This window comes from Scatophagus argus, chromosome 10 (genome assembly GCF_020382885.2).
Source record: "Scatophagus argus isolate fScaArg1 chromosome 10, fScaArg1.pri, whole genome shotgun sequence".
Classification (NCBI taxonomy): Eukaryota; Metazoa; Chordata; class Actinopteri; family Scatophagidae; genus Scatophagus; species Scatophagus argus.
In genome coordinates this window covers 23417312-23443423 of record NC_058502.1, presented here as the reverse complement: position 1 = coordinate 23443423, position 26112 = coordinate 23417312, and the positions used below count along the sequence as shown (strand labels likewise).

The following is a 26112-nucleotide window of genomic DNA, read 5'->3' as shown; positions in this document are numbered from 1 at the left end:
GTAGAAACGCTTGGAGTGCGACAAGAAAAGCACCGTGTAAGTACAGTCCATTTACCAGACCATTTACATTGTACATTTTAGCTTGTGAATATTACAGTGCACTCATGATCAAGACCAGTATTCGTGTTGTTGGTTAGACATCCAAAGACCATTTCTGCTCATCAGCTGAGCTTGATTTGTTTGGTGTAACAACATGCTACTGTACCTCTTCCTGGACTGGAAGAGGTGTGCTGCAGAGCACTTCTTCCTCTGTTCCCGCTTCCTCTTGCTCCTTACTAACCCACATACCCTTACTCTTATGCAAGTGTTCACATAGAATGGAAGTGCAATCTCCTGTTGAAATTGCCTCCCGTTGTTGAGGAGCTAAGGTCATATCAGCCATCTTGCCTCAGTCAACTCTCTCCATGAGATATGTCTACCATCTTGCTTTTATTACTTGTACACACACACACATACATGCACACAGCTTGTTCAATGTTTAAAGCTATAGTTAATAATCATAGGACAGGACTTATGAACAGAAATGATTGATTTATAATTAATGTTGCCTATGTCAATAAATCCTGTCATATGAAAGAGAAGTGGTCCTAGTTTTGCTTGTGTGTTGTGATAAATAGCTGGTTGACAGGGTAAGTGTTCATATTCACACTTTCTCTGTTCACCCTACAATACCAATATCTCCCGGGTGCTGACCTTTTTAGGTGAACACCCTACTTGAGACTGAACTCAATTATTTTGGTTATTGGTCCCACCTTTCCAGGTGGTGCCCCCTGTGTCTTATTCATTGTGGTTAATAAGCTTCATTTGTTTATTCCATAATTCATAATTATCCCTGTAAATTATTAATTATTAGTGATGTCCAAAATTGCCCCTACACTGCACAACAGTTCTGAGCAACAATACCCCTCCACCTAAGAAAATAAAAGTTGTTGTCAAGGTCAACAGCCTGGTATGGTCTCTCTTGTCATGCCTGGTTTTTATTATGCTTTGTCTTTTGATTTCAGTTCATGTGCCATGTTTCATGTTTGTCTTGTCATGTGTTTCCATGTATTATGTTCAAGGTTTTTGTCATGTCCGCTTTTATTTTGAAAAGCGTCACTTCCCCTGTGTGTCCTGTTTTCTTGTAACTTTGCTTTTGGTTTTCCTGATTGCTTTCTCCCTCTTAATGTATGTCACCTGTGTCTCGTTGTCATGTCTATTTAGTCCTTGTCTTCCCAGTCACCTTTGTCATAGCGTCTGCGTTTTCTCCATGTCATGCCAGGAACATTTGTTTAGTTTTGCCTTGCCATGTCTTGTTTTTGCTTGGAGATTTAACCACAGTTTTTTGTAGTTCTTCTGCCATGGTTAGAGTGTGCTTTTGAGTTGGTTTTTTTGTTGTTATTAATTAAAGACTATTGCTTGGACCTGCCTGCTCCTTAGACTCTGCATCGGGGTTCAGCTCTTTTTCTGCGTCAGCGACGCCGACCCATCCTGACAGAACGCTCTGACCAAAAATGAACCCCGCAGAGTCTCCTTTTTGGGGCACCAGACTGGCAATCAGGCCCCCTCCCAGTCTGGGCCACCTCTGGAAGGTGCACATGTACCGCTTGAGGTCCAGGGGAGGCCTGCACCCAGCGACAGGCTCCCCACTGCCGGTGCAGACTCGAGCCGCCTGCCGCCGCGGAGGTCAAAGTTCCTGTCCCTGCTCCGCGGACCAGGCCGCCTGCTGCCGCGGGGGTCTTTGTTCCTGTCCCTGCTCCGCGGATCAAGCCTCCCGCCACCGCGGGGGTCTGCGTTCCTGTTCTGGCCCCGCGAACCAGGCCACCCGCCGTCTCAGGTCTCCATGCTTCAGCTGGTGGAGCGCAGTCCACAGTTCCAGAGCTGGGTCCGCCAGCACACCAAGCCACGCCACAGCTGAGGGGCCGCAGCTCACCATCTCCGGGCTGGGTCCGCCTGCCTTCTCATCACGTTCTCGCCAGGTTGCCACGTCAGGTCACCGAGTCACCACGTCTCGTCAGGTCACCACGTCAGGTCACCGGATCTCCACGCCTCGTCAGGTCTCCATGACTCGTCAGGTCGCCACAGAGGCGGCTCTTGGATCGGCTGTTGGCCCCGGCCCAGCATTCAGGTAGACCGCCTGAGGCCTCACGTTGTGTCCTGGCCCAGCATTTGGGCAGACCCCTTGACGCGTCAAGTCCCACCTGGGTGTTGAACTGGGGTCGCCCGCCCGAGGTTTCGGACCGGGTCTATGCCCTGCACCCGGGCTGAATCACTGACTTTGTTTTTCTTGGTTTATTGCTATTTGGTTGGTTTTTTTGTTATTATTAATTAAAGACTATTGCTTGGACCTGCCTGCCTGCTCCTTAGACTCTGCATCGGGGCTGAGCTCTTTTTCTGCGTCAGCGACGCCGACCCATTCTGACATCCCTAGACAAACTGGTTTGGTGAAAGGCCATAGCTGGGAAAATATTCGAAAATTACCGTGTGGTAATATCAAATGTCACAGACAAAAAAGATAGATAAATATAATTAAAGAGCCTTTTTTGGTTGTAATAGTCTATATTTAATATACTGCTCCTCAGTTTCCTTTACAAATCACAAAAAGCTTTTTATAGTTTGACATGTATTTATTTTACACAAAGAAATTAAAAAAAAAAAAAAATTCTGTTTTTTCTCAAGCATAAAAAACATGGAAATGACAAAGACATTAATGAGAGCATTAAAAGTTTTAATTGTTTAAAACTGCTTAAATATTTTTCTTTGCTACTTTAACAAAGAGGAAAATAATTTGTTTGCTTTGAACAAATTAAGGTGTTACCTGTGAAAGAATTAACTTTCTTGTTGATCTATTGTATTTATAATTTGTTGTGATGTTTAAATAGCGCCTTTCCACAACAACAGAACAACAGTAATACAGTTGTTATTCCAGGGATATTGTCAATGTATTGTTATCCAGATATGTGTAATTAAATGTACTTTAACCAGTCTGTGAGGCTGTACTGAATGCTATGCTATGTTTGCATGCTAACGTGCACATGATGACAATGTTCACATGCAGGTGTTTTGCAGGTATAATATCTATGATGTTCACCATTTTAAATAGTATGAGAATGCTAGTATTTGATAATTAGCGCTAAACAGAAAGTACAACTGAGGATGACAGGAATATCAGTTTTTCAGGTATCTGATCCTAAAAAATATTGGACAAACTAAAATTTTGAGCAGATAAAAAAAAAAACAATCACCAAATTTATGGGAATTCATTATGAGGGGAACATGAGTGTCTATACCAAATTTCTTGGCAAAACATCCAACAATTCACTCAAATCCACAGATCCACAAACCTTAAGGATGTGCTAGTGGAAAAGTTCACCTGTGGGAAAAAAAACCCCATCAAGATGACAGATGTCAGTGACTAAACAGAAATGACCCTGGTGGTGGTGCAAGAGGAAAATTCTCTTGGGATCATGAATTACAAATATCAGGTTATGAATGTACAGGGTTATCCAACAGTTGCTGAGACATTTCAGGGTAGATCAGAGCTTTCTGAAGATCATTTGCTAAAGTTACTGATGATAAAACTTTGGTAAAATGTATTCAAGCTTATGAAGTCCCTAACAAATACAACCCTGACAGAAGAAAAGAGACATGGGAAAAATATACAATGAATCAATCTGGCTAAAGAGTCTGCTGCCAACGTGACGGCCAGTCCTTCTCTATCCAGCTCTGCAGCAGCCGCAGCACATCAATGCGCTGGTAGATGCGGCAAAGTTCAGTGAGCTCAGTCACCGTCTTCTGGTTGTATCGCAACAGGAACTCCTGGGTGGGGCTGTGGGACAAGGAGCCCTGAGTCCGGTGCTCCAACAGGGTTAGTTCATCGTAGCTCATCCCCCAGCGACTTGCAAAGTTCTTCCAGTTTTTGATGGTGCAATGGTTTGGATCCAATTTGAGCCTCAGTAAGTCCAGGAGATCTTTGTCATTCATGAGGTCACTGATCTTGGGTGGAGGTGCTGGGTAGTAGCACTTTTCACAGGGGCTATTTAGTAACTGCAGTTCTTTGGGGTAGTCTGAACTCAGAGATGGACAAAGGAGATGAATTTAATTCATTTTTCAATCATTCATTTCATCATTACTTAGACTATCTGCCTCCTGGCATAGAAAAGTATGGCCATGAAAGGTGTCCCTGTCCCCTATTGGGCAAAGGCACATACCAGCTCCCCCACCTCCCCATGTCTCACTCATCTGTGTCTATGGTCAACTATCAAATGATTATTTGGTAACACTCTCTATGAAGACAACATCCATAGTGTGTGATGGGGTCACTTATAGTATATTGTAATGCATTCACAATGCTTTGTGACTACATTCATAAACATACAGTGTTTTCGGACATACTCTAAAAACAGTTTTAAAACTTTACAGATGTGACGTAAAATGAAATATAGGCTGAAGTGGCTTCTAGATGCTTGGACTACTTTTTTTAAATTGTGTCAAGCGCTTGTGTTCTTGTTTTTTGTTCTCAGGTTTTTCAAGTTGTACTAGTAGTAGTTTTAATAATGACTGTAGTAATGGCTGTGTTACTTAATATCATCATTGTTAACATGCTGTTATTACACAGCTTACAAATTCAGTGTCTTTTCAAAATACAATTTCCTCTGCTATATTATATATTTAATTACATATATATATATATATATATATATATATATATATATATATATATATCATTTTTTTTGGCAGTATTTCAGGTTAAAAAATCCACCAAAAATGAATACTATTTTCATACAGGATGATTTAGTGATCTTCCTGTCATAAGAATTAACATACCTGGTGACATAGATGTTGGGCAGGTGCATTCTTCAGCATCTTCAACTGGCTACAACACAGAGAAACACAAATAATTACTGTACATTAGCAAATTCTACATAATTTCACGCCACAATATATACATTTTTGCTGACATAAATACCTAATAGGACTAAGAATTCCTTTTATTTAGGCAGAGCTTTCAACTAAATGTAAACGCAAACTAAAAAATACAATGTGTAGGTGGTGGAAGAGTACAAATACCTGGAGGTGGGTGGGGGGGGGGGACACATATACTTTTATATATACAGTGTATATACGTACACATGTAAATACCTGTATTTTTAGATTTATACTTATCTTGTTTTCTGTCCTATTTTATATCTTTCACTTTCTTTCTTGGTTGGGAAAAGTGCAAGTGCAATGTCTGTACGAAAAAGAATTTCCCCTCGGGGATAAATAAAGGTATTCTGATTCTGATGTCTATATATATGTAGATATATAGAGAGAGAGAGAGGAAAAGAGAGTGAGATTGAGATATTGCTTATATATTGACAAGCATAAGAGCAGCTTTAGCAACAGGCTCATTCAATGCCGCTGCTTAAAGGAATGATACAGGAACTCATGTGCCTTCAGGCTTCATAACACATCTGCTCATACCAGATCCTTGAGCACTGAAACGGACGAGTTCTCGATCTCTTTATCTTATGTAGTAATTTAAGTACTGCTGTGACAACTTCCCTCTGGGGAAATGTTGCGGGACATACGTTGTGGGACATACAGCTCTACTGTGGTACAGCCTACACGCCATTACTCATATGTTGTTTTTTTTTCAAGCTTGCTGCATAGGAAATGAGCTATACTACTATAGTATCTGCTACATCAGTTTCTCTTGCTTAGCTCATTGTCATTGAGACTGCCATACTCTGACTGAAGCAACTACTGGTAAAGGTAAAAATGAAGAAATATATTATTAATATATGAAGATACTACATTCCAATAATAATTAGACCTACTGGGGCACTTGTCCCAGTAAATGGGGTCTAGTGGCCCGCATGGAAGAGAAGCTAGCTAACTAAGCTAAGTAAACTAGCTAACATTAACCATTAATGTTTACATCCTTCTCTGTCCCGAGCCCAAGAATAGAATAAAGAATAAAATAAAATAGTTCATGCATGAAACTGCACACAAGGTCTGTGGAATATTTTGAGCAACCAGATTTTCAGATGTATTTCTTTGTGTTCTTAGATTGTAAACAAATCTCTTGAGGTGCATATCTCTAACTCAAAATATTCATCATTTATACTCACTGCATTTTGTTTTTTCATTTTAAGGTAAAAACTGTACTGCTGTACATTCTTCCCAACAATGCAATACTGTAATGTTGAAAACTCAGCATGTACCTGTGTGGTTTATTGGTTGTCTTTTAAATCAGTAGCATACATCAGTTTTCTAATCTTGAAATCATCAGTTATCCATGCATTATATTAAACATTATCCTTTGCAGGGTCATGTGGGGAGCTGGAGCCTATCCTAGCTGACACTGGGTGGGTTACACCCTGTTGCTAGTTTGTCAAAGGGCCGACATATACAGACATACAATCACTCACACTCAGATTCACCCCTAATTTATAGTCACCAATTAAGCTAACCTGCATATCTTAGGGACTGTGGCAGGAAGCTGTCATGCAGCATGCAGGCTCCATATAGAGGTGGGTGGGAGGCTGGATAGGGTATGAATCAAGAACCTTTTTGCAGTAAGGTAAAAGTACTAATCACTGCTCCACTGTGCCGTGCTGCTAATGTTGAAATCATGCATACTCATTTTACTATCTGCAGTAGAAGGTTGTCACATACTGTGCACGTCGTCAAACACATCCGTGCCTTTCTCCAGCTGTTTTTCAAACTCTGAATATGGCAGGTGCAAGTTTCCTCTTATGCAAGCTGTGCACCTAAAACTGTGGACGTGATTCATTTTCACTGGTTTCTGCCACATAACATGTCTCAACAAAAGCCGCGTTGCACACTACAGTACATCAAAGCCAGACAGAGAAAAACACAACCCCTGGAGGGATGTGTACATGTTACAAGGAATGACTGGATAGGCTGGAATGGACAAATTCTTTTTTTCAATTTCCATTTCTAACTTGTCCTGTATTATTATTTTAAACAACACTGTTTTTTAAAAAGCTGCATGACAAAGGATGACACAAGGTTCTTTCTCTGTTATTAGCAATATTCACAGCTGCGCCTTCTAGTTCAGTGGGACCAAACCACATCCTGTATGTTCACAGTGTGAACTAGAAAGTTACACAATGAACTAAGTCACTCAAGGCCTACTGCTGTTAGCTCACTTGGTAGAACATGTGACCTATGTCTTAATCAGCAGCTCAAGTTTGATTTCTGCTTGTAGCCCTTTGCCTTATTGTCATCCCTTCTCTCTTCCCCTTTCAATTTACAACATGGAGCTGTCCTATCCAATACAAAAATGTTTCATCAAGCTATCAATTAATGCCAACAGTTTTACCGTCCTGAATTCATATTCTCCCTTTCACAACTGAAAATCTGAACTGAGCTTTGCTGTTAGTCTTACTGAGTCTGAGTTTGACTATCTTGTCTTATATTGCTAACTGGTATTATTCAGTAAATCTTCTGACTCCTCTTGACTCATTAATCTGTAACATTCACTTCAGTATTAAAGCATACACTCTAATCCAATATATACTCTGGTTTTATAGATACAATCTTACATGGTCTAGTATGACCAGTAGCTAATGGGAATGCTAGCAAATGTTAGCAAACAATTTCTTTATGACTTGCAGATGTGGGACCAAGACATGGTCTCACAAGTTACAAGTAAGTCTTGAGTCTTTGTAGTTCTGAATCTTAAACAGGTCATAACACGCTCTTCAGAATTTACACGATGTATTTGAATGCACCATGAAGTCCCTGTCCCTGTGTGTGTATATCAGCGCCGACACAGACTGCAGAGGATAAAAGCAGAGAGCCAGTGGTTTGCACCAAAACACACCAGATACTGTCAGTATAGTTTACTGTTATATGACTATTAGGTGCAAACAATTACCGTGGCAGATAGCAATCTGAGATTTAGTCAACAAACAGAAAATGTACCTGCATGTGGTGCTTGGCAGGTGTAAATTTTGGACCCATGGCATTAACAAATAATTGCATGGGGGAAACTATATTAGTCAACAGGGTTAAGTCAGCAGCAAGTTTTTTTTTCAATAGTCATCAAGTTTGTCTCAAGTTCAAGTCATGTGACTCCAGTCTACACCTCTCGTAATTCCTAAAATGGCATTCCTGAGTTAGCTTGCTAACTATGGCTTATCTCCATTTGTGCTACTGTAAATCACCATTTCAGCATTTACCATAGTTTCATAATTCAAAGCTCTTGCTGTTACATAAGGTATCAATAGACTTGGACTAAGCTTAAATTAAAACAAATGGGCTATTTGTTGGGTTGTCAGACTTTTGCGACAAATTCTGCAAGGTTTCAGTTGTATGCTTTGCTATGCATTATACTGCAATTCATTTTAACAATACATCATTCTTTTTTAAAACGACCACAAAAGATAATTCTATTGATACATACATTAAATGTTCATGTTACCTTTCATGGTACTAGCTGTTAGCAAAAGTTCATTGTGTTTGCATCCCACAGGTGGAACAGTTTGTGGTTAAATGCTCAATATCTTTGACCTACCTGATTTGTCTAAGGAAGACAGAAAAGGAAAGTTCAGAAGGCAAAAATAAAACTGAAGCTAAACTTTATTTGGTAACACAATCCTGTGTAACTCTCCATTTTTAGTGACGTTTGTGACACTAAGAGTTTGGTCTCTGCAGCAGATGATGAAAAAGGAATAATGTTTACTGTATCAGAATCAGAATCAGAAAAGCCATTGTAAGTGAAGAGATTTCACATTACTAGGAATTTGTCTTGGTGATTGGTACATACATAGAATGTAACACGTAACATATAATAGAAATAAAATAAAATAGAATAAGGTAACACAAAATAAAATAAGTTAAGTAAAATAAATATGTTTCTGGAGGTAGACCAAAAGTGAGGTAGTGCAGGGTGGAGTATAGTGCAAGTGGGTGTAATACTGACCTGTCTTATTCTGTTTGAGGAGGGGCTCAGGTAAGCAGATGGCATGGAGCTCAGGTGGAGTGTCACAGCGTCTGCTGGAAAAAGATTATTGATTCAATTCAGTTCAATTCAATTCAATTCAATTCAATTACAACAACGTCAAATCACAACAAAAGTATTCTCATAACACTTTCCAATTAGAACAGGTCTAGACCAAACTCTTCATTCATTTTTAGGAAACAAAAACAACAAAAAATATTGACATCAGGGTGTTCTAATAATTACTCTGAAGGAATATGTTTATCACTGACAAATAGCTTTACTGTGCTGTAAACTAGAAATCAAATGAAATGAAAGAGGCCATTAACCTCAACAGCAGAAAGAGCCATAGCCAGAGCAATTATTTAGTACAAACAAGAGACAGACTTTTATCTTTAGAGATGCTGACATGTTGCTACCTTATACTTTCAATCCACTACATTTTGGAGACAAATATTTTACTTTTTTGCTCCATTTAATTAATTTAATAATTTTATTACTAGTTACGTTTACTTCTTACAGCACTGGTCAATGATGTTACTTAGCTGCTGTAACACCACTCGTATTCTGTCAAATACCCTTCTACCTTTTTACTTGTATTTAAACACCAGCTTTTACGTAAGAAATTATACTATGTATTAACGCTGACATAATAGTACATCCATATATGCAGTATAAAATGAACCACAGTGTTTTGTCTTCCTTATTTACCGTGGGGATCTGTCACCTGTACTGGATGATTGGCCTCCAAGGACTGTAGGAGAGACAAGAGCAGACAGGATAATATTAGAAAGTACAATTAATAAACCTGAGAAACACACATTGGACTGTTCTTTAACTCTCTTCTTTAGAGCTTTATATTCAGTCTGTTCATGAGACTGAGGCAATGTTCAAGACACAGTCCCTTAATGTGGAAGAAAACGACTGTTGTGTGCAAAGACAGGGAACTGCCTGCTACAACCTGTTCCTTGATGAGCCCTCGGGCGTGAGTAATCATGGTACCGTGTATTCAGTTATTTTTAGGAGATTACTGCTAGACCTTGCTTTCTAAGAGTGAACAATGAGAAATCAGCACAGAACAAACTGGAAAGAAGACAAGTCAAGATAATGAGACAGTTAAACACATGATGGAAGGGGAAAAAACACTGAAAAGGTGCTTACAAATTCTGCCACAAAGCTGGTGGTGTCTGTGTCCTCCACAGGTTCAGAGATGGTTCTGTCTGTTACAAAGAGAAAAAGACCTAAATATTGTGGATATATGCTGCCTGCTACTCATTTAATACACTTCCACTTCAACCGCAGAGATGCACAGAAAAACCACATCCTCCTACCAACACATATATTCTTTCATTAAAGCTAGATCAGTGTTGTCAGTCTCTGAAGTCTGAGTTTAGTTGTGTTTACCCTCCATGTCATTCTTGAATAAAACAATGCAGCTCATATTAGTTCAAGAAAGTTTCTCAGAACCTGTGAAAATACCATTTGCCACCATTAAGGAATACTTTTAACAAGCACGTTCTAAGATGAGCTGGGAGAACAGCATAAAGGTAGCTTTTCAGCTCCAGAAAATACCTAGACATGGCTACGTAGGCCTTCAGCAGACTATGTCACCTGAAAGCCACTGTATCCAAAGGACTCCAAATAAACAACTGCTTTGGTCTTTCTTGACTTACACTTGATGATGATGGAACTAATTTCAGAATCTGAATCAGAAATACTTTATTGGTCCCTGGGGGAAATTGGATTTGTTACTGGCCCCTAAAGAACCACAAAACATCCTAAGCATCGTCCAGCCGGTGTTAAATGCCCCAGCCTGCACAGGTGGCTCTGGCCCTGTTTTTATACAGAGTCGGTGTTCTTAATCCTGTCAAATTTGCATGGGAAACTAGAATTAGGATTATGTCACCTGGTATGTTCTACATACAGCTTTCAAAATGGCAAATGGCAAAAAGGCAGAGTGTAACCAGCCTGTATACCATCATACGACACAGTTAAAGGACACATAGCATACATTCTGGTACAGTGGTCAAATCATCACACACACTAGAATCATTTCCACATAATAACTACTTTGTCTCCTTCTGTTATTTTTTTTTCACTTCTGGACACTGTATTAAAGATGTCAGTGAAGATTCTGAGTTATCCAGGTTATGGTTATTCACGTAGAGTTGAGTCAAGTTTAGCAAGAATATCTAACATTCCTGAGACAGATATGGAGGTTAAGGTTTCATTTGTCAGTTACTTTGACAAACCTCCTACATACACGTTGACAGACACTTTTTTTGGATTCACATGTACATGTGTACTATGCCTCTGCAAACACACACCCCCCACACAGAAAATATTTAAACTCCTCTGTACAAGGTCTGACGTCAAAACCGATGAGTGCAAAAACACCTAAACAGCACATTACCATAAGCCTTATCAAGTGTTATATACTGTAGGTTTAATAAGTCAGAGTGGTGTTTTTCACAGTGTACGGTGATGCATTTCCTGGCTGCTAGTGATTCTACATCTGAACATGATTTATTTATTTATTTATTCCTTGCAGTGATGGTGCATTTCTCATTATGGAATTAAATGTGACTTGTTAATTTTTGAACAGCCACAGGCTTCAGGAGGTGTCTACCAGTATAATCAGAGGTGAAGCGAAAAATAAATCTCCACCCATGGTAGACTAATCCACATAAGACCACTGTTATATTTGTTTCCTGCCCAGGGACCACAGATGTAGATAAGCTTACAGCTAACTCTGATACAGCTAATTAGCTGTGTGTTGCCCCTGTCAAATAAACAAATGAATGAATAAACGTTGCACTTTGTTGCTTGCATGTTGCTTTCTGTCTCTCTTTTCCCAGTAACTCATTATCAGTGGTAGAAGATGTACTCAGATCATTATTTACTTCAGTAAAACTGGCAATACCAGAATAGAAACATTTTCTCTAATAAGTGGAGATGCACTGATCAACCAGCCAGGGACCAGGAATTGGCTGGTTTTCTGCATTCACTGGCCCTTCAGTCTCCCATACATCCAATTCAAAGGCGATCTGTTTTATGCATGTGCCACATGCTGTATGCACAGCGGCGCAGGTCTTAACCTGCAGCCACAAGCTAAAGAAGTTCCTCACCATGAGTGAAGGAGACACAAGCAAAGGAAAAGCGGCTGTACTTATTACAAGTATAATGACAATAAAGTTGTCTCCAATCTAATCTAATCTCATCTAAAGATAAAGCTAGCTAGAGCTCAGTGCCATACACAAGGCAGCAGCCTCTCCTATCTTGCCTTGGTACAAGCAGTGAAAAGACCAAAGCAATTATGAGGAAAATTATGGAATTCATGACCCTGATTGAGTGATCAGAAATCAGAGTGTTACCAGAGTAGTGTGGCTCCTTTAGGAAATAGAGCAGTATGTATTAGACAAGTACGAGTCCTGGGTCAGTCAGTTAATTCACTCGACTCCTAAAAATAACCGAGATTCACTAATCCTCCTTTTCATTAACCTGGACCCGTTGAGTCCTTGGCTACACTTGTTGCTAACAGCCCATACAAATACAAATTTATAAACTGCGCCTTTCATAATCTCTTTAGACTTTTTTCTATTTATTTTAAGAAGTTGTTAGCAAGAAACTGCTGCAACAGATAGGATAAATTACATGGACGAGCAGCAGCTGCTACCTTATTCATCATGATGGGACCCAGAAAAACCCTGGACACATGGGACTGGTGATTGTAACTGACTGGGTCAAGGGAGTTGACAGCCTGATCCAAATAAAGCGGATTGGCTATGTTTCTGACCATGCAGGAAGTTTTTCTGACCTGTCAGCTCCCCGAGTCCCCTGATGATGAATAAGGTAGCAACCACTGCTAGTCCATGTATTTTTCTCTAATATAACTGGATAATGATTTTAAGTGCGTTCAGGTCTACATCATTTTAATACTGGAGCTGGTAAATGCAGGGCTAATATTAATTTATTATATATAAACTTAATATATACAGTAGGGAGGTTTGTGAATCCCCCCAAGGAATCAGTAAAGTTTTATTAAATGTATCATAATTTATTTGTTAATATTATTGTGTATTGCATATATCCAACTTTGGAAAGAAACTAGTGACTAAAGTGGTCAAATAAGTGTAGGGGAGTTATTGATACAATATTTCCCTCTGGATTATAGTGAAGCTGACTTATGAAGTGACAGAAAGTGGGAACACTCAATGAACATACAAGTACCTCAAAACTGTACACTGTATCAGCTTTCATTGCTATGCAGAGGACACCCAGTTCTATATAGCTGTTTATCCTGATGACCTAACCCTAACAAAATATTCTGCAAAATCCCAAACGACATTAAATGCAGACCTTTTTATTTTTTGCCTTGCAACAAGACCAAAATAAATACTGTTGGTAAGCACTGAATCAGTTTTCATTGCTATGCAGATGACACCTAGTTCTATATAGCTGTTGAAACCTGATGACCAAACCCTAGCAAAAGATTCCGCAAAACCCCAAATGACATCTTGTGCAGACATTTTTATTCTGGTCTTGCAACAATACCCACATGTAACTCCACTATGGTGGAGGTTAGAGAAACACTGAGGTTACAGTTGCTGAAAAGGCCAGAAGACATGAACTGTGATTTCCTGTCTGATAAATGGGGACACTAGTTATCCATCATCCGAACCCCCGAATTCCTTCTTTTAACTTCACAACTCAAATAGCATACTTCACCTGGAGTTGCTGAATTTTGCCATTGGATGTAAATCATGAGGTGTGAAATAGTCCGATGTGGATGTAATGAGTAAGGACACTGTCCTTGATGACCTGACCCTCTTGTACTACTTTGAAAACGTTTGAAAATGTCTGACTTCAATAATCCAAAATTTCCTCACACTATATCAGGACTGTCTGTTTTTGTCTCTGTTTTATCAGTGTTTGTTCTATAAAAAGTTGGAAAATTGTGAAAAAATGCCCACTGTTGCATCCCAGAGACCAGGGGCTTCTAATATCTTGTTTGGTCCAAGTATGCCAAAACCCAAAGTTGTTTTCTTCACTAACACTGTCAAAGAATAGCAACAAATCCTTATATTTCAGAAGCTGAAACATTTTGCATTTTTGCTGAAAGAAATATTTAATGTTAACTAACAAATCGATCAATGGATTTCTTGTTTCTGTTCTAAAATAATTCAACATACAAACTCATCACCTTAGACCTCAAAAAAGAAATCTGGCTGGGTGAACTATTTGCAGTAGAAAAGCAACCGACTCTCTAATCTGAACGCTTCACACCAAACAAGTTTTCAAAAACCATCCAAGCATAGTAATAACATTACAATATTTCTGGATAATATGCACAAACATGCAAAACTACCCATAAATATGGTGTTGATGAATAGATGGTAAGTACTCCCCTTTAAATATAGTGCTTTTTGTATTAGGACTTACAGCCAGTCTCCCAGTTATCAAATGTAAGTCAGATGCCAGATCCACTGAGCATTGTTTCTTCCTCTCTGGGAATGCAGGGGCATGTAACTGCATGCTCTGGATAAAGCTCAAGAGATGAAATATAAGCCACATCATAATATGTTGCTTAGGGCCATAATTCCATGCAGGTGAACCCAGCTTTTCGCTATTTTGGCCACCCATGTCTGCTATGAAAGAATAAAGCACATTTTAGAAGCAGCCTCCATAGAAGGCCTTTGCTCTAGCATAAGTTTGTTTCCTCACATGAATGGAGATGAATGGCATGCCAGTACCTGACCCAGGCCACAGTGAAGGCTAGACCGAAAACAGCTACACACACTCCTTGTACAAACTCTCTGCTTCATGTGTAGCATACCTGATATCGGGTTGTAAGCGTGTCTTTCCCTTTGTGTGTGTGTGTGTGGGTGTGTGTGTGTGTGAGAGAGAGAGAGAGAGAGAGAGAGAGACAGAGAGAGAGCGAGAGAGAGCACTACATAATGCTTATACTACCTCTTTATCGACATATTACCTAATCAAAAATGGATGTTTCTCCCTGATCAGTCACGAAGACATGCGTTTAATGGCTTAATGTACACTAGTATCACAAAGTATCTGTACCGCTGGCTAGGTGCGGTGGCTAATTTGGCCTCAAGGGAATACTTTAACATTTTTGAGAATTACGCTTATTCACTTAATGTCGGAGAGTTAGATGACAACTTTGAAACAAATGTGGTTAGCTTAGCTTAGCATAAAGACTGGAAGCAGGGAAACAGCTAGCCTGGTTTTGTCCAACGTTTTTATCTAGTTCACAGCCATTCTCCCAGTTATCAAATATAGCAAAAGAGAAATCTGAAAATCACAGTGGTGGAGTTACGTGCTGAAATCATATTTTGACCAACTACTGCTGGGTACATTGACTGCACTGTGAACTGACTTTGTTTCCAAGACACTTCCTCTAACAGTGAAGTTTCTTGGTTTGGTACCATCATAACTATACAGAGACCAAACCAAAACCTGTGTTCCCCTTACATATCTGACAACATGTATTACACTCAAAGATGTTGAACAGAAGTGCTGTGCGGATGGATAAACAATAAACTTCAATAAAATGAAGTCTAAGTCTAAATTTGAATTTAAGTCTAAACTGTTGTTCATCAAGAAATAGTTTCAGCATGTAACCCCCCCAAAACACTGCATTTCTGTTTCTGTTTCGGCAACATTTCCATCCACGTTACTTTAGGCTAACCATATAGCAAAGTGTGAACATGTTACATCTGCCGCACTTTTTACTAGGGATGTTCCTAATTACTAATTTCCCTGACATTTAAACCAGAAGTTTAATCTTAGACTTAGCTGACTGGTCTAAAAGTAAGAAAACATTCAGAACACAGTCAAAAGTGAGCACAATTTAATCTACAAGGTTAATCATTGTCCATAGAAAATGACTGTGTATATTTTAAGAGCCATGTGAATCAATAAAATCTTGGACATAACAGTCAACCAGTGTTGTTAACATTAGTAACAGATGTTTGTTTTTGTAAGGCAACATCCGACTATGAAGACATGACATTTCAGAAGTTACTATGTAATGTAAATGTGTACAATAGCAGCTAAACCCAAACTTAAAGTCCGACTTCAGCTTCTTGTTTTAGATAGAATATTTGTTCCTCGCCATTAGTGTTTTCCCTGTGTTACATACAAGTATCCATAACTACCCTATATAATCTCTACAGCCAAACATTTTGCCAATACAACAATGCAGCGTTCTTCCAGCGTACAGCTCAAAAATTAGTTCAATTAGTCAACTAATCGCGCACATACCTACTTTGTATCAAAGAAACAGTCCATAGGCAGAGAGCAATATTGATGTTTGCAATTTTCTTAAAAATTTGGGCACCAAACAGAAACAGAATTCTCAAAGCTAAGAAAAATTGGTGATAAGATAAGATAACTGTTTTTAAGCAAAAACCAAATTAAGTGTTTCTAAAATTCTGGTCCCTGTACAGTTTTGGGTTCTGTAGAATCGTGACACTTGTAAAATAGAACACTAGTTCATCATGGGTCTCATTTCTTTACTGTTTAAGATAACAGTAAAAGTTAGTAACTTACAAGCAACATAATGGAGGTGGATAGTCACCAGCTAAAGGCATTTTTCACAGGCAGGAAACACCATATTAATTTATTGCTTCCTCAGAACTGCACCACGAAGCATCAGTAAATTATTTATTAAACATCATCAACCATTCTTATCTTTAAAAACATACTGTATAGATGACTGTGTAATGACAATCTCTTATCTTATCCACCTTATTAAAAAAATACTTTAGTTACAGCCTATTGAACAGTTATAAGGTGTCTTATTTTGTTTATTATTATGTTAAAAGTTATTGTAACTAGTTGACAGGTTTTAAAGTAGGGTAATGTAACTATGCTGTATTCATGAGAATATAATATATAAGGGTTAGGTTAGGTTATATATATTCTTTAACAATGATCAGTCGCCTCATGACAAGCCTACACGTTGTGGCCATTGCGAGATATTAACGCTTTGACCTGCGATACCGTTCTTTATCGTCAATATTCATTTCAAATCAATGACTGAACATCACTCATTTATAGTAAGTAGGTTCACTGGAAAACAAATACCCCTGTGCAAAAGATAACGGGTTTTCCATTATTAGGTCGAGGGAATTTTTAAATTATGGAAACTTGTTGTGGTTGTGGTTGCAGACAGCTAACCAGGAAACACTTTATTTTCTCCACACTAACGGTGCTAAAACGAGTTACAACAAATTTACGATGCTCTGAATGTATCTGTTAATTCCGAAAAACTAAAAATATGTTAAATTATAAAAGTGTAGGCTATTTAAGTTGTTGAAACAAGAACAACAATAAAACATGAAGAGGTACATTTTGGAGTTTATGTTGATTTAAAATTTAAAACAAATGAATAGCGATCTGGAATAAAACAACTAACCAAACAAGCGAGGTAGTTCACTTACCGAATGGCTCCTTACAGACCCTCAGACTGCTCATTTTTGTAACTGTAACGTCTCCCATGCAGGGAAATGTAGCCTGTACGCTTGGGATACAAACTCTCTGTATAGCTTAGCAAACGTTAATCTATTTAAAACAGTAATTCTTCACACTGAGCTAAGAGGAAGCTCTCGTGCCTGCCCGGCGGCGGAGCCTCAAACAAATGAAACACCTCAGTCATGAAGGTACCAGGACCAGGGCCGCCTTCCAGGTCCCCTCGTAAATTCCATAATCACCATTTCGGAAGTTGTTTAACAGGCGACTACTTGTTACAACAAGTTATATACATATATATATATATATATATATATATATATATATTTATGTGTGTGTATATACATACATACATACATACATACACACACACACACACACACACACATATATATATATATATATATATATATATATATATATATATATATATATATATATAACGTAGCTGTGATGAGCTGGAAAGATATAATGATTTTCTAAAATTTCTCTTAAAAATTGGGCAAATTTGTATGTAGTAATAAAGGAAAATATATAGCTAGTAAACTACTTGTGAAAAGAAGAAACGTTTTTGGTATAATCAAATAGGTTAATTGTCTTTTAAACGAAGTAAATTCCAAATTTAAACAAAATGGTATAGAATCTGCTGCTGTGTCGTTAGCGGTCACACTTTTCCACCACGATAGATAGAGATAACGCATTGCATATCCTGCTAAAAAGGTCAATTCAAACTGGTTTTCCCCTTTTCGAACAGGTCAAAGCTTCTGTGATAAATCCGAGATACCATGAACGCGTCAAATAAAAAACAAAACTGCATCCGTCGTTACGCACGGACACGTAACCCGTTTGTCCAATCAGATGAAGAGCCCGAAGCTTAGGGAAGAAGCAGATGATATGGCAGGTTTGAGAGCGACCAGGTGGAACTTGCTTTGTTAACACGACTAAACGTTTGATTATGAAGACGCTTTCAGTCAGAGACGACAGTTGTTCGAAATGATGTACTTAATTCTGATTTCCGCGTTCTCTGGAGCAGTCATCACGTTGCTATTACAGTTCTTGCTAATATACCGGAGAAACATCGAGCCCATTGGCTGGACAGTGCAGTATGTCAAAGTAGTGCCTGATAACACATTGAAGGATTACTTTAATACACAGCATGCTGAACCAGGTCAGCAACAGCAGCAGGACAGCACAGCATCTGGCGCATCTAAACAGCAAGAGGCCGCCTCAACAAGGCAGCAGGAAGCGACTGTCACCGGCGGAAGCCCCAAACCACAGCCGCCACCGCCTTCTCAAAGCGAGCCCGTTGATGCGGCCAAACCTGAAACGTGCAATTTCCTAAATGCTATATTTTTGTTCCTATTTAGAGAGCTCAGAGACACCCCTGTCGTTAGACACTGGCTCACCAAAAAGATCAAAGTGGAGTTTGAGGAGCTGCTGCAGACCAAGACAGCAGGACGGCTCCTGGAGGGACTCAGTCTCAGAGATATTTCCCTGGGCAACTCCTTGCCTATCTTTAAAACGGCCAAACTTATGAAACCGTTGCATTTAAACGAGGACGGCATGCCCGAGGAACTCAACTTTGAGGTGGACATTGAATACAATGGTGGCTTTCACCTCGCCATTGACGTCGACCTAGTGTTTGGGAAGTCTGCCTACCTGTTTGTTAAGATGAAACGCGTTGTAGGTAGACTGAGGCTGCAGTTCACACGCATGCCCTTCTCCCATTGGTCTTTCTCCTTCCTCGAGGACCCGCTGGTTGATTTTGAGGCGAAGTCGCAGTTTGAAGGAAGGCCGCTGCCTCAGCTCACCTCCATCATAGTTAACCAGCTGAAACGGGTCATCAAAAAGAAACACACCTTGCCAAACTACAAAATCAGGTAGGGTCAAGAAAAACACTGCTCACCTTGTCAAACAAATCTACAAGCAAACAAACAAATTAACTAGATGGCTGAAGAAAGACCTCACCGAGCTATAACCATCTATGGGCTGCCTAAAGCTGATTAAACACCAGCCTAAACTCAGCAGAACATAAACATCACCAAAATTTGGAGGACTAGGGAATAAATCCTGAATATGTCAGAGTTCTGTAGTGTATACTAATATGTATGTACTAAATCTGACTGTGCAATCTTAGGATATTTTTTATTCAAGGAACCAAAATTGACTACCACAACTATAAACTGGTGCAGGCTACAAGTGCCTAGATTTATTTTAATTAATTTTTTTTTTTTTTTTTTTTTTTTTGCACCAGGATTTAAGACTCACATTTCACACTTTCATTCCTCTGATGATTCATCCAGAATGAGCAAATTGAATTGTTGAACAACAACAGCATCTGCAAGAGAAAAAAAAATACTGCCCAAGTAAAATGAGGGAATAAAAGTCAAAATTCATTTTCCACCAATTATTTCTCCATTCTTTGTTTTCTGAGCTGTCTCCAGTTGGTGCGCCAATTCCAATATTCTTTCCCCATTTTTCCAGCAGTGAATTAAATTTTAGTTCTGTTGTTGAATAAGTGTCTTATTGGCATCATATTAAAAACATCAAGTAGACATATAGTAACTTTTATGTATACCTTATATTTTTGCAATTGGACACATGTTGTGCCATAAATTCATTAGAAATTGCTGCTGGTGTATGATTGTAATAACCTGGGTAACAGAATGAAAACATTATATAAATGTGATCTTTTGTGACAAAATCTTACCACAGTGTTTGCCTGTTTTTCATGGAAATTTTAGATTAGTTTTCTTTCATTAAATAGTCTGTGTGGGCTTAACTGCTGCTTAAAGTCATACTGTATATTGACAGATATTCCGGTATGAGATATAATATTAGTGTGAATGGTAGTTTTTGTACGTCATTTTCTGAATGAAAAAAAAATATCTAAAAATACTGATTGAGTCCTGTCACACCTTTGTGCATATACAAATCTCCCTCTTACACCCTCTGGGGTAGTGTGTGTCTTCCTCAATTTGGGTCCTCTAGCTGAAGCCTGGAAGTTTGAGGGATTAGTGCAGTATCTGTTCTTAGGGCCGCGCTATCCTGGACAGAGACCCCCAATGTTGTACCTGGAATCTGATGGAGCCACTCTTTCTGTTTGGTTGTCACAGCCCCCAGTGCTCCAATTACCACTGGCACCACTGTTGCTTTTACCCACCACATCTTTTCTAGCCCTTCTTTCAGTCCTTTGTATTTTTTGAGCTTTTCAGTTTAATTTTTCTTAATGTTGCTGTTTCTTTGGATTGCTACATCTATCACCACTGCCTTTTTCTGTTGTTTGTCGACCATCACAATGTCTGGCTGGTTTGTCATCACCATTTTGTCAGTCTGGATCTGAGTGTCCCACAGGATCTTAGCTTGATCCTTCTCAACCACCCTGGGAGGTGTCTCCCATTGTGATCTTGGGACTTCCAGTCCATACTCAGTGCAGATGTTGCTGTATACTATGCCAGCCACTTGGTTATAGCGTTCATCATTGCTCGGTTTCTGCTGCCTGAGGTATGGTAGTCAACAAACAGAAGAAGGCAGTGGTGATAGATTTAGAAATCCTAAGCAACATGAAGAAGGAACATGAGCTTGAAAAATACCAAGGTCTGAAAGAACAGCTAGAAAAGTGTGGCGAGTAAAAATAACAGTGGTGACAGTAGGAGCACTGGGGACTGTGACATCCAAACTGGAGGAGTGTCTCTAGCGGATTCCAGGTACAACATTGTTAGTCTAAGTCCAGGAAAGCGCAGTCCTAGGAGCAACCTAGATAATGCGCAGAACCCTGAAACTTCCAGGCCTCTGGTAGAGGACCCAAGCTTGAGGAAGTCACACACACCACCAAAGGAGGGTAACAGGGGGATTATTTTTCACAAGTATATTATTGGGATATTAGTGGGTGTTTTTCTAGCGCTACAGACAGTGACCCTGATCTTTTTCACACAGTGACCTCAGAGATTTTGGTGTATATTAACAGTATAGCAGTGGCTGCAGATTTGTCAGCTGTACGTCCAGAAGTGGGTGTAAGCTGTGGGATACCAGGATACCATCAGGGATACCATCCATTACACTATGTCTGAGCTTGAGAACACCATGTGATCATTAGAACAGGGCTTGACCAGATCTTTTAAGCTGCAGTAACTGCATTTCACTTCAGTAGTGAGAACCTTCGGGCCTCTATCCTTTCAATGACAAAGGTTGCGTCTCTTAGATATACTGGATTCAAACCTTTGTGTTTGAACTAAATGCAGCTTGATATGGTGTTTATACTAACTGCCATTTAACTCACTGTGTTCTTGCAAAATTATTGAAGTAACCTGGGATCTCACTTCAGGAATGTCCAGTTGCTCTTTATTGTGGTTGATTAATTATTTCAGTTATATAATAGCGTATTTCTGGTGTTGAGCTTTGCATGAGCTTGCTTCTACTTTGTGTCAGAGTTTTCCACATTGTTTTAAACATTAGTCTTGAGATCTTGAGATGTGTTCAACAGATGCCTTCTCTTTGCCTTTCTGCCATAAATTTATGAGTGGTAGAGCGCCCAGCCAACAGATGTGCACACTACCTGCCATTTTACTCATTCAGCCCTATAGCCCCTCAAAGCATGCAGATAGTTTGAAGAAGGCATGAATCACAACCTTTTATCACTGTGCTGTATTATTTGCAGTTCTTTGAGAACTGACCCCGCATGTGCCATACAGAGCTGTGGGAATGATCTTGTATCCTTGTCAAGGCAAATGACTGTCCACCAAGAGCCTGGGTCTATTCCGAGGTTTCTTCCAGCTGAAAGGCAGTTAGTCCTTACTAATGCTGTTTACAGTGCAATGTTCTATAGGAAAACCTTAGGTTCTGGCAGTCACGTGGGTATACTTTGACCCACACCAACCAACCCCGTCATGAAAACCCCCCCCAAAAATCCAAAATTCTGATGCTGGTGACCACAAAATACCCCAAGAGGTCCTGTGTCCCTTCCTCTGATAGGCCGGAGCGGTTTTGGCAGCACAAAGGGGACCTACAAAATATTAAGCTGTTCACTCGAGACAAATTGTGTCATTAGAAAATGGGCAAATAGAATCTATGATTCAGAGATGTAGCACAATGAAACATAAAAAATGTCTAAATGTGACAGACACATTTAACATTCTCTGTACCTAGCTGAAAGTGGGAAATAAGTTTAATGAACTGAGATAAAACAGAAAAAAAGGGAGAAAAAGGGAAGTAGAAAGTGGATATGAGAGAAAGCAAAGCTACAAAAGAAAAAAACAATATCTGAGCAGTTACTGTCAAAGCAGTTATCGTCAAAAAAAGGCTGAAAGGATTCTGTTAACCATTTGGAGAGCTCAAAATCTAGGAAGTTGGACTGTGGGTGCACAAGTTCAACTTAAACACAATGTTAAATGCAACTGTTAAATAAGTGTTAAACTCTTATTTAGTGCCACAGGCTCACTGCTTTTTGAGTTGCGTAGGAGATCACTGCAGTGAACAGAATGACCCTAAATGTGCTTGTCAGTTTCTATTACCCACAATCATGCAAAGTGAACGAGTGTGATAAGATGATGTAATGAAGGGCAGCCTCAAAGAATGAAAGCTGGACCCTGGGATTTGCTGAGTGGCACAGATGGCATTTCTGTGGAGGGGAGGGCTGGGACCACTGGAGATAATCCTAGCATTACAGCACCCATGTAGAGTCACAACTCCAATTATGGGGAAGTACCATGTTCAAAGCCAAATTCTATGAATTCTTTTTTTTTTTTTTTTTTTTCTTTAGACATTGCTCCATTCATCACTGCAGCTTCTTGTTTTCGTTTTGTACACATCTGTAAACTTGGAGAGGAGATAAGCCTGGAAAACAGCATGTGCATAGACTAGCACTACCAATTACGGCTGCTATTTTTTAAAAATGTTTTACTGAGTATCGGTAAACAACCGACAGTGATTTGTATAGCTGTTGGCCTCTTTCCTTGGTCATTAGTTTGGGAATCATGATGAAGAACATTTTGGGAATAATAATTTCACAACAAAAAAAAAAAAACCAATGGGTGACCAGTTTTGTCACAGCATCTTCATGAGCAGATAAACATGCGTATTTGAGATGTGGCAGTGTTTCCCCTGTGATTATACAGGCCTAGCATGTCACCAGGCAATGGGAAAAAATATGTTTTACTGCCAGAAGTGATGCAAAATATCTACCTTACCTGCCATACCTTTTTGTTGAAATTTTATTTTGAAGTTATAGGTCTGTTTCTACTTCCTTCTCTTTCTACTTCCTTTTCCTTCTACTTACTGTCTTTAGCGGTGCCAGAATGACTGCTACAAGTCCATGCAGCACATTACCTTGACTCTCTTTCTGTATTTCATGATTTTGCCCTCTAATGTCATTGTTGTGTGTATTTATTGTACCGACGTAATGTTGGTAAAGACTTTCAAAAATTAGAAATCAAAACTAACTTGCTCTCCTACCTTGCTCTCTATTACTGTATGAATAAACAGAAATATGGAACAGAGCAGAGGAGAGAGGTGAAGCGAGGATAGCATTACTCGAGCTGACAACAGTTTCCCACCAAGAGCAAATTATGATTATGATCAAAGATGGACAGGCTTTGCTTCTTTCTGAGTTTGTAACCATATCACACTGTCTTTTTCATTGGATAGTCTTCAAAGTTGCCATTGAGCTGGATCTGCTGACATGTGAGCTTGATAGACCTTAAAAAAAAAAGCAAACAAGTGATCTTAAATTGTCAAACCATCAGATCAAGAATGAATTTTCATGCTTTTCGTAATGTTGGGCATGTTGGAAATGTTTAGGTAGCAAATAGTGCATTTTTGCTGCTAACTCCATTTCTCTCACTCATTCACACGGGGAATGAAAACGTTGATCAATGTCATCATCAAGCAGCAAAAAAAAAAAAAAATCCTTCTCCAATTTCTTTGTTGAGCTGTTATATATAGGAACTTTCTTTCTGGGGTGTGCGATTGTCTCCTTTTTTCTGAAAGCAGCTGTCATTCTTTGGTTATATTCATGTTGAACATCAAGTTGTTGTCTATGCACCACCGCTAGATTTTTGATTTCCTCCCAATATGAACTTTTATCATTGTTTGTAATCTAGCTGATTGCGGTGTCATCTGCATATTTCACAACAGAGTTCTCTCCATGTCTGGCATTGCACAGTACAGTGTGAACAGGTTGGAGTTGAGCACTCAGCTCAGGTCAGAGGTGTAGTCATATGTGTTTAGGTACCAGAGCGTGCACCTATGACACACACAATTTATAACTCATATTGGCACAAAGAACACTGATAGCAGACGGACAGGCAAGAGTTTTATACCAACAGTGTCTCCCACCGTGTGGGAAGGTTGATTTAAGATAAGATAAGAACTTTATTGACCCTGCAGGAAATTGTTGTGCTGGGGTTACAATACAAAAAAGCATACAAAAGTAGAAAGTAATTTCCCCACAAAATATAATAATATATAAAAAAATAACAGAGTACTTTAAAAAATAACAGAGTACGTGAGATATAGATAGATAACGGCAGATAATGTGCAGAATGGCAACGGATAAGGTGCGGATACAATCTTAAAGTGTTAACTGTAGTGCGGTATAAATTGTTATTGTCCTATGTGGAGAAAGGGGGTGAATTGAAGAGTTTGATAGCCACAGGGAGGAAGGACTTCCTGTGGCGTTCTGTGGAGCACCTTGGTGGTCTCAGTCACTGAAGGTGCTGCGGTAGGATTCCAGTGTGGCATGCAGGGGGTGTGAGTTGTTGTTGAGGATGTTGAGCAGTTTCCTCAGCATCCAATGTCCACCTCAGTACCCCTGATGTTGATAGAATTATGGGGGGTACTCGTCTTCCTGGAAGTCCACCTGCAGCTCTTTAGTTTTCCCTATGTTGAGCTGCAGGTGGTTCTGTCCACACCACTCCACGAAGCTGTACACCACACCTTGGTATTCAGCTTCCTGGTCACCGGCGATGCAGCCCACAATGGCAGAATCATCTGAAAACTTCTGCAGATGGCAGGATTGTGAGCTGTACCTGAAATCAGAGGTGTATAGTGTGAACAGATAGGGCGAGAGGACCGTCCCCTGAGGAACCCCTGTGCTGCTCAGTATGGTGTCCAAGGTGGTATTCTGCAGCCTCACATACTGTGGCCGGTCAGTGAGGTAGTTCCCAATCCAGGCGACCAGCGAGTCATTCACCTGCATGTCCAGGAGCTTACTGCAGAGTAGAGCAGTGGTGTTAGTCGAAGAACATGACTCTTACAGTGCTGCCTGCCCTGTCCAGGTGCGTGTAGGCTCTGTGCAGCAGGTAGATGATGGTGTCGTCAGCTCCAACACGTGGCTGGTATGCGACTGTAGGGGGTCCAGATTCCACTACTGATCGGAAGTGCTTCAGGACTAGCCTCTCCAGTGACTTCATGGCGTGTAATGTCAAGGCCATGGGTCTGTAGTCACTGTGTGAGTTTGGGTGGTTGTTCTTTGGCACCAGAACCAGGCATGTTGTTTTCCACAGAGCAGGAACAACCATCATTTACTATGGTTACAGGAATGGGGACACTCTTTGTTGCTCTTTCTTGTGATCCCGAATAGAGATTATTAAGTTAGTATGCCATGCAAAACTATCTCCAGATACCCTTGTTTGATTCGGTCTGATTTGGTTCATGGGTAAATAGTATGTCATTAAGCAATATAGACAAAT

The 26112-nt window shown here is 39.7% G+C and overlaps 2 protein-coding genes across 3 annotated transcripts in view; one reads left to right on the top strand and one right to left on the bottom strand.

Moving 5' to 3' along the window:
• Nucleotides 1-2518: 2518 nt before the first annotated feature.
• On the bottom strand, nt 2519-17609 carry edaradd (EDAR-associated death domain). Of its 2 annotated transcripts, none has more exons than XM_046402026.1 (6): nt 17398-17609; nt 10097-10155; nt 9647-9689; nt 8918-8988; nt 4807-4855; nt 2519-4046 (listed from the first exon to the last, which is right to left on the bottom strand). In XM_046402026.1, the coding sequence occupies exons 1-6, from the start codon at nt 17453-17455 to the stop codon at nt 3658-3660; spliced, it is 669 nt and encodes a 222-aa protein (XP_046257982.1). In that variant the 5' UTR covers nt 17456-17609; the 3' UTR covers nt 2519-3657. The 2 variants fall into 2 exon arrangements, with proteins under 2 accessions (XP_046257982.1, XP_046257981.1); XM_046402025.1 differs by having other exon boundaries at nt 8918-8991; nt 17398-17608.
• Nucleotides 17610-18267: 658 nt separating this feature from the next.
• The window catches only part of pdzd8 (PDZ domain containing 8), a 54269-nt gene continuing 46424 nt past the window's right edge, over nt 18268-26112 (top strand). Inside the window, exon 1 of the mRNA XM_046402024.1 lies at nt 18268-19305. Within this exon, the coding sequence (XP_046257980.1) occupies nt 18419-19305 (887 nt within the window). The 5' untranslated portion in view covers nt 18268-18418. The remainder of the gene's footprint in view (nt 19306-26112) is intronic.

Coding starts and splice junctions, on each gene's coding strand:
- edaradd (XM_046402025.1), bottom strand. CDS start 17,455: ATGGGAGACGTTACAGTTACAAAAATGAGCAGTCTGAGGGTCTGTAAG. Junction 10,156..17,397: donor GGTCTGTAAGGAGCCATTCG/GTAAGTGAACTA, acceptor TCTTTGTAACAG/ACAGAACCATCTCTGAACCT. Junction 9,690..10,096: donor CCAGCTTTGTGGCAGAATTT/GTAAGCACCTTT, acceptor TCTCTCCTACAG/TCCTTGGAGGCCAATCATCC.